An 8,892-nucleotide genomic window follows, 5' to 3' on the forward strand; every position below is an offset into this window, starting at 1 on the left:
TACGTAATTATAACTTTGGAATAATTATTTCAATTTTTTTATTGATGATTATTGTTATTAATTCTTGTTCATATTTTCAATATAATTTTTTAATAATTATTATAATAATTATTCTTCTGTATATTTATATCATAAAAAACTAGATTACAAGTGACTATGTTTCCACTAGTAATATATCTATAATTTATACCATTATATAAAAGAAATAAATATTTATCTAATTTCATTTACTCTGATTGTAATGAGGTAATTTTGCATTTTAATAAATAAAAATAATTGATATATTTATTAATTAAGTAATTAACAACTTTTTTTTCTACATCTAAATAACTAAAGAACTTATTTACTTAAAAATACCAACAACATATATGTTTAGTATCATTTTAATTTAATATTACGCGCTATTTTATTATTTATTAAAAAATAGCTGCATTGAATAATAGTTGTTCCCGAAAATTATGTAATTATTTATAGAAGTTGATACATAATTATTATAATATTAAATTTTTAATTAAATTTTATACATTTAATTATCCTTGAAAGATAGTTATAGATGTATTTTCTCATGTAACAATTATAAAGATCGGACTTAATTATGTTTCAAACTTTAATAAATTTAATTAATTTTTTACTCGAGTTTTTATTAAACTCTTTTTTAGTATAGTTAGTACTTAAGTTTTTTTAATTGTTTTGACATCATTATCTATAATGGTTAGGACACTATCAACTTATTATCATTTATGGGATAATTCGTATTATTCAACAAGTTTTTAACAAAAACAATAAAAATTGTTCATTTTAACCATAATATTATTTTATATTAATCATGAAATCTCTTGTATTAATTACAAAATTTTATATAACAAACAAATAAAATATAAAAATTCTAAACACTTGGAAAATAATTTTTTTTACTAAATAGTCATTTGAAAATAGCATGTTTCTTAATTAAAGATTATAAGAAAATTGGTTTACACATTCTTTAGTTTATTATGAACTTGAAACTCAATTAAAAATTATAAGAAATTTGGTTTAAACACTCTTTTTTACTAAACCGTCAAGCGTAAATTTCATTTAACCCATTCTTACATACGATAAAATGACATATAGCAAATGCATTATAAGATTTTCTTTTTATCTGCCATAAGATGTCGTTATAAGTATTAAACTTAATGTCTTAGTGAAAAAAAACAGCTAATGTCGTGTTTATCTTTCTTACATTATGTTAATTGTGGAATAAATTTCTTTTGTTTGTAGGATAAGTTAAAGAAACAAACTAAACCTTATGAAGGTGAAATTAAAGTGCTAAAACTTAACATCCAAATCTAATCCTTTTGGTCATGCTCACACAAATATTTGGATATTGAATTTGTCCATGTTGAAGGTTGTCCAAAATTCTATAGAAATTTCACCTTCCATTTAACTGTCAATATACATTTTCCAAATTTTTGGACTGTGTTGCGTATTGAAACTTTAAAGCTACAATTAAACCTTTCAACGATTATTACCATATTAATTATAAACCATAGTTTAAACTTTACAAAAAAACACACTTTTTTATTAAACATATATTTCTCATTAGAATATTATTATTTGATCAAAATTTTATGATTGTTTTAACCTTTGAAAATTTTAATCCTCTGTGATTGTTTTAAAGAAATTTGTCCTTGAAAAAATTGGGAAAACTTTTAATACACACAGACAAACGTATACGTGCTTAACACAATAGAACCCCAGAAAAAAAAAATTAGTTTTTCAACTTAAAATATTAATTTAAATTTGAGAAAGTAATGTAAAGTTTGGATGTAAACCTAATATCTCATATAAAGTATTCAAACTCTCAGCACAAATTCGACTTAAATACAGTGAAGTAGTAAGTTTCTCCACGCAAATCACATGCCAAACTTGACTTTGGCCTGAAGCTAACGCTACCAGTATATAAAAAAAGAAAAAAAATAACGGAGCGCTGTAAATTGTCCACGTCAACGAAAAAAGTTAGGGCTGGCCAAAGAGTCCCGTGGCGACCGCGTTCCAAATTTGCCACCCTGCCGCCTCATTTTCTCCTATATATATAAATAGAGTCATGCATAACGCATTGCATGTCTTCCGAATAGTTCATTCCTTTCTACTTTTCCGCGTAATTCTCCTTTTCCCTTCGATTCTGTCAAACCTATTCACCTTCCTCCGCGAATGGCGTCCTTCGATGAGGCTCCTCCCGGCGTTGCCCAGTCCGGCGACAAAATCTTCAGGACTAAGTGCGCTCAGTGTCACACCGTCGAAAAAGGTGCCGGTCACAAGCAAGGTTAGCGCTCTCTATTATTATTATTTCTCCTTATTAATGTTTTTTTTAATCGCTCTATGGTTTTCTCCTTTTACCTTTCGTTATTGGTTCGATCTACGTGTGTTTTGTTTAGTGCGAGCGTAATAAGGCGTAGATCTAGAAATCGCGCTGTGGATTTATTTGCTGGTTGATTCATATCTTTTTCACACGTTATGTGATTTGTGTAGTAATCTGTAATTTTTGTTGTGCCTTGTGGATGCACGTATAACTTGTTTCTTAAGAATCATGCGTGTAAATATTCGATTTAATTCTGCCTATTGCCTTCGTTAGTCGTGGACACCTTGGTGGAAACCGAGCAGAGGCAATCTACTGCTCGTTGGTGAGTAGCACTTTCAGGTCGATAGTAACTGTGTAATCGTATTGGATTCCTCGATTGAAAAAGTAATTATTCCTGTTTGATTTAAGCTAATGATTGAATGCTTGTTGATTCAAGGATTTAGTGGATTTTGACATGGAATGAATATATTATTCGTCCTCGTCGTTGAAGAAATATGAGGGGAATTCCATTTCCGAAGCTTAGGAATTGAAGATGAGTCCTCATGTTGTTTTGTACTTGTTTTTTTGGTGTGTTAATGATTGGGCGAATAGAAGAATTATGCTTTCCTGAAGCACAACCCAAATTGGTTTGGAACAATTTATGAATTTAACGGCGATTAGAGAGCAAGTAATTGAGATATTTAACATTTTGAATTATTATTTTTTGGTTTACTGGTACCAAACAATATGTATTTTGGTTTGAGAAAACTTTTTAGATGATCTGTGGGCTATGTTAAACATGAGCATATTGCTTACGACTTTACACATGTCCAAGTATGTTTTCCATGCCTAACGAGGAAAGCTCCCACTCAAAAAACCGAATTTCCCTCGTTCATGATGTGACTTTTGACCAAATTTGATTTCAATGGGTGGCCTAGGACCTTTAGGTGTTATGCCCTTGTAGTTTTTAAAACAAAAAGGAGAATGAAAATCACTTGCAGGGACAAAGTTGTTGGTAAATTTATTGCTATCCAGTTTACTTGTGAATTCTCTTTTTTAAAAATCGGATCATTGTCACTGATTTATACATTGCTTCCTTGGAACTCATTTCATAACATTCTTTTACCGGTTATAACTATTTTTGTGTTGCTTTCACACTCTGGAATACTGTTGTTATTTATGCTAATATTTTCCCTTTCGGACAATCTCAGGTCCCAATCTGAATGGGCTGTTTGGAAGGCAATCAGGCACTACTCCCGGATATTCCTACTCTGCAGCTAATAAGAACATGGCCGTAACTTGGGAAGAAAAGACACTATACGATTATTTACTTAACCCCAAAAAGGTAAAACACAAATTGTAGTATTTCTATATGAACGGCTATTAATTACTGATCATCCATATGTGAGATATGCTTCACTAATGTTCTCCTTGAACTGGATAGATAGAGTGGTGGGCAAGGGTGGACACCCTGACCCCCTCTCTGTAGATATCTCGTTTAAAATCAAGTGTGACAATTTTATTTTTTATTTAAAATTACACACTATATTACGTTAATTCAAACTTTCTACCTTTATAAATGTGCAATGATTTTTGACGCAGCGTAGCTTGCTAATAGTTGTTTCAAACAAATTATTTCTGCAATTCAATTCTTAATTTCAAAATTTTAGTATCTTTGATTCGTAGATATGAAATAAAATCAAAATTATTACAATGAGGGTAATTTCTATTGTACTGTGTTATTTATTAATTATTTGACAATGCGCTATTTTTCTTCTTTAATATATTTTTCTATTTATTCATTTTAAAATTATATCTAAATTTAAAGATATGTGCACAAGGCATTGTGTGCATTGAGAACTTGATGATGGATGCTAGAAGTTACTTATAATTTCTGTTCTTTCCTCATTTATATATTGGATCCCTTTCTCTGAATAAATTGTAAATGGCAATCGCGTACGGACTACTTAATTTTCATTATGGGATTTAATATCTTCTATCGTGTGGAATTTGTTCTGTAATAAACTATTATTGCAGTGACTTTGAAAAATCTTGTCCCCCTCCAATTATGTCTCTGACACCCCTTGTTGTGTTGGGTTCTTGTGCAGTATATTCCAGGGACTAAGATGGTATTTCCTGGTCTCAAGAAGCCCCAGGAACGTGCTGATCTTATTGCATATCTGAAACAAGCCACTGCACAGTGATTATACGTTTTCGTTCATTCAATTTTGCAGTGTGTTTTCAAAGTTCGGGAGATTTAATTTTCGGACGTTTAGTTTTTGCAGGAAGTGCCGTATCTTTGGCAAATAATGTAGGCTACATTGGTCTGCAATGCTATTTTGTTCATTTCGCGTTGCTTTTAGAAAAGCAGCCGAGCATAGGCTGGTGTAACAAATTATCTCTTGAAAATTGAAACATTCTTTTCTTCAGCATTTTAGTTAATTGGAGCCACAGCTCATTATTGTGCTTCGCTGAATTCATTAATTATTTTACCGTTCTACTTGATTTTCTTAGCTGAATATGGTTCCAAGAGCGGGGAGAGGGTAAGCTAAAGTTCAAGCAAAACATAATGAAATTCTATCTAAGATTGAGCAGTCCTGGAGAGTTTTCGACTGATTCTTTTTGCATATATTTAATCTTCCTCACATTCTTTTCGACTGATATTTGAGTCCCTGTAATCTTCTGAACACGCACCGCTCTCGAAGAAGAGCATCGTTTATCAATACCCTTCACCTCTTAATATTGAAGGGGATTGCAATGTCATCCAATGGAAAGGAGGATCTTGACCATGCAGAGTTTTGGATGTTGATATTTTAATAGAGGCACTGCAATTGGTGTTGATATAATATTATGGTCAAGCCGGGACCCCAACCAATGCTTAGGTTTGATACTTGCAAGACAGAGGAGATCTGCTTGTGAAAGGTAAGGTTTTTTGTGGAAGGAATATGTTTGACATTTATTCTGCAATTAAGTTTATATATGTGTTGTTTACAAATTGATTCAAACCATTATAGTGATGACGAAGTCATAATTAAAATTTTCACAAAACAAGAGGCAATCTTTAACTGTTTATTATTCTTTTTTTTTTGGCAAATAGTTCTTTATTACAGTATTTTAAATGTTGTGCACTTTAGCGTCAGAATAATTGTGCAACGTACAAATAATACCAATAATAAACTAAAAGTATTCAATATAAATATCAATGATGGGTGTAAAGGTATATTTTAAAAACGATGAATATATACTCTCTTTATTTAGAGACAATGAGTCCTGTCAAATAAGATAGTACAATTTCTAACTTAAATTGAAGTTGTACACATAAAATTCCGCTACACACAACACTTCTTATAACTAGTTATCATTTGTGAGTACATTAAAATTTGAATGTAAGTAAGGAAGGTGTTACGTCGTCTTATTCCCAATGTAGGAATGACCAAGAGTAAACGTCTATGTTCAATCAATAACTGTCCATATTTTAGTGACTTGAAGATTGTATCGTGTTAGACCAATTTTATATATGTTTGTCTTATAAATTATAAACTATTTTTTGTATTTAGTTAAAAACCGTTTAACATCTCAATCCAACTTTATATTTAAATATTATTTGAAAAGTTCTATATTCATGCATTAACTCCTTCGTTTTTCTCTCTGGGCCGAAATTTTGGGAGGTGATCCCTAACAAGAATCTAATTTTCCATAAAAAGTGGGAAAAAAACTTACATACTATTCACCGTGGGTGTGAGAATTTAGTATCATCTATTGCTCAAGATGTTATAAGCGAATATATAATGTTGTCAAAAATCGAACCAAGATGAATGTACATGTGTTTTTTCTGGAACAATTAGTTACAATTTGATTTCAATAATAACCTATCTCGTAACATGAATTTTCTCTTCAGTTCCTCTAAGAAAATCATGTAAATATCAAGCTAGATGGGCAGCATGCTAATTATAACGAATGTTAAAAATGAGTTATCCAAAATCGATTTTGTTGCCTGAGAGGAACACTTAATTTGTTGGTGGAATCGTAATCAATTGGGGAAAAATCAAATATAATTTAGAGTTGTCAGGGTCACTTGACCTGACCTGATCCGGTCTACCATGGGTTTGTTACTTAGTGAGTCAATTTCAATTGCTCATTTATTAGCGAGTCAAAAAAATTCAAATTCAGTCCGACCCACCGGGTAAAGGGAGTTTACTAACTCACTAATTACAAACTTTTTAAAATAAAAAAAATTTACAAACTTTCTATAATTCAAATCTAAACAAATTTTACTCTAAAATTTCACTTCTAAGGTGTTTAATTAATTATGAAAATAAAGAATTTAAATCATTTTTTCAAACAAAAAAATAATAAATATTTTTTTATGAAATTAAAATTAAATTTTAATAAAATAAAATTATGTAGGTGAGTTGGTGGGCCAACCCGGCCCACCATAGGTTCAACTCGCATAAGCTAAGTTTAAATGAACCGAGTTGAAATTTGACTCGCATAAAAAAAATATAATTTTTTCAAATCCAATTCAGCTTGAATCCGTGGTGGACCGGATTGGTTCACGTGACCCATTTTTACAGCTCTAATATAATTCAAGTATACATTTTATTCAACCCCAAAACATTCACAGATTAAAATATAAAATCATTCTGCATGAATTACTTTATTATTTGTAAATATTTCATAAAAGTGGTGTGTCATGCGTGCAGGTGGCACACTACAGTCAGACAGAGGTAGTTAATCTTATTAATTATTCCAAAGAAAAAAAACACCTTTAATTTCAAAAGTGGTGTTGGTTAGAACTTAGAAAATAGAAAATGTGGTTTGTGAAGGTCAAATGTGAATGGTAAATTCCTAGCACGAAAGTCATGCCGACTAGGTCGTAATAGATTCGGCCTGCTTCCCAAGATGATTGCCATATTATTATATTATATCATTCTTCTCCTCTTTATCTCCATTTTTGTACATATAATAACGTCTATAAATATGTAATGTAAAAAACTCACGAAAATATCGCTTATACTAACCAATAAGCAAGTGAATAATTAATAATATAATGAAAATACAATACAGGAGAAACAAAAAAGCGTGGTGATATGAAATTAGCAATTGACAACATTAAATAATCCTATTGCTTCATTGAATCAGTCTCACTAAAACCACATGATTCTTTAATCATTCATTAATAAATAGAATGCCCTAAATCAAGGGTAGTACATTAATTGAATATCAATGTGTAATTAATCACATATATTATGGAGAGTCCCATAAGGATTCATGATGCATTTCTTCCCATCCACTCAACTCCATGGCATAATCATCATCACCATCACATGACACCATCATCATAGAGTACTCATCACCAAACCCAAACCTAAGCGTCTCTGCCATTTGCATCATCCACATCTTTGGTGACTCCAACGGAGACTCATTTATAGCTTGAATCTGTGTAGCCGAAAGCCCCACTTGCAGAGGAACAACACCACTATTCTCACTCTTCTTCTTCTTACTGTTACTCTTTCTGTTGTTACTGTTTCTGTCACTACTTTCACTCGCACATATCTCATTATGCGACATCGTCGGTGACCTACTGAACCTCAATGCCGCTTGTTGTGCTGCCACCTGCACATCCTCGGACTTGGAGCTGGCGGGACGTGGCAGTGTCTCCGCCAGTTCAGGAAAATTGAGTCTGGCGGCGCGTCCTCTGAGGTGCAACGCCGCCACGTCATAAGCTGCTGCTGCCATCTCCGGCGACTCGTAGCTCCCCAACCATATTCTGCTTTTCTTCCCCGGCTCGCGAATTTCCGACACCCATTTGCCCCATTTTCGTTGTCGAACACCACGATACGATGTTGCTGCTGGGGCTATTCCACATTGTTGCATGGTGCTTGTTGGCTCCTGATCCATGAAACGAAAAAGAGAGCTTTTTTGTTTTGTTGTTTGTAGTATATAGCGTTTGATGTGATCTTATTGATGAGAGTTTGAGAGTGAATTTGTATGGTTGTGATGTGATGTTATATAAGGTTGAAAATGAGATGAGAAAGAGGTGAGTTTCGTCGTAGTTACACGTAAGTGGAGAACATGCTGTCAGTGAGAGAGCAATGCTACTACTTACTGCTACCATGCTTTCTTTTTGCATTATTATTCAATCTATGTGATGTCACAACAAACACTTGGATTAATTTATGCCACTAATTAAAATAAAATATTAACTTTTTTTTAAATTATAATATGATTTTGAATGTTGTTAATTCTTCATATTTAAGAAATTTATGAATGCTTTATCTTTGTCTAATTGTGTTAATCTTTTTCATATGACAAACGGTAAATTATGCTATTTTTTTAAGATATTAACAAAAAAATAAATTTTTGGATGATATTTATGTGATTTATTATATAAATAGTTACCCTTAAATGAAAAAATTTGCATCTATATATCTTTTAAACAAAAAAAAAAGATTTTAAAGTTTGAAATACATACAAAAACTAAAATAACTAATAATTTAAGAATAAAAATATAGTTAAAAAATTTCATTCTCCCATATTTTGTCTTTAATTTTATTTTTCTTATTCTTAAAAAC

The 8,892-nt window shown here is 31.5% G+C and overlaps 2 protein-coding genes across 2 annotated transcripts; one reads left to right on the plus strand and one right to left on the minus strand.

Annotated features, from left to right (window-relative positions):
• Positions 1–2,081: 2,081 nt before the first annotated feature.
• On the plus strand, positions 2,082–4,746 carry LOC108320934 (cytochrome c). The gene is made up of 3 exons (XM_017552534.2): positions 2,082–2,302; positions 3,529–3,662; positions 4,426–4,746. The coding sequence occupies exons 1-3, from the start codon at positions 2,191–2,193 to the stop codon at positions 4,519–4,521; spliced, it is 342 nt and encodes a 113-aa protein (XP_017408023.1). The 5' UTR covers positions 2,082–2,190; the 3' UTR covers positions 4,522–4,746.
• A 2,719-nt stretch (positions 4,747–7,465) lies between these two features.
• LOC108320933 (ethylene-responsive transcription factor ERF022) lies at positions 7,466–8,441 on the minus strand. Its single transcript, XM_017552533.2, has one exon. It carries the CDS (start codon positions 8,216–8,218, stop codon positions 7,565–7,567), a length of 654 nt encoding a protein of 217 aa, XP_017408022.1. The 5' UTR covers positions 8,219–8,441; the 3' UTR covers positions 7,466–7,564.
• Between the last annotated feature and the right edge of the window lie 451 nt (positions 8,442–8,892).

This window comes from Vigna angularis, chromosome 10 (assembly GCF_016808095.1).
Source record: "Vigna angularis cultivar LongXiaoDou No.4 chromosome 10, ASM1680809v1, whole genome shotgun sequence".
In the NCBI taxonomy this organism is placed as follows: domain Eukaryota; kingdom Viridiplantae; phylum Streptophyta; class Magnoliopsida; order Fabales; family Fabaceae; genus Vigna; species Vigna angularis.

Coding starts and splice junctions, on each gene's coding strand:
- LOC108320934 (XM_017552534.2), top strand. CDS start 2,191: ATGGCGTCCTTCGATGAGGCTCCTCCCGGCGTTGCCCAGTCCGGCGAC. Junction 2,303..3,528: donor AGGTGCCGGTCACAAGCAAG/GTTAGCGCTCTC, acceptor GGACAATCTCAG/GTCCCAATCTGAATGGGCTG. Junction 3,663..4,425: donor ATTTACTTAACCCCAAAAAG/GTAAAACACAAA, acceptor GTTCTTGTGCAG/TATATTCCAGGGACTAAGAT.
- LOC108320933 (XM_017552533.2), bottom strand. CDS start 8,218: ATGGATCAGGAGCCAACAAGCACCATGCAACAATGTGGAATAGCCCCA.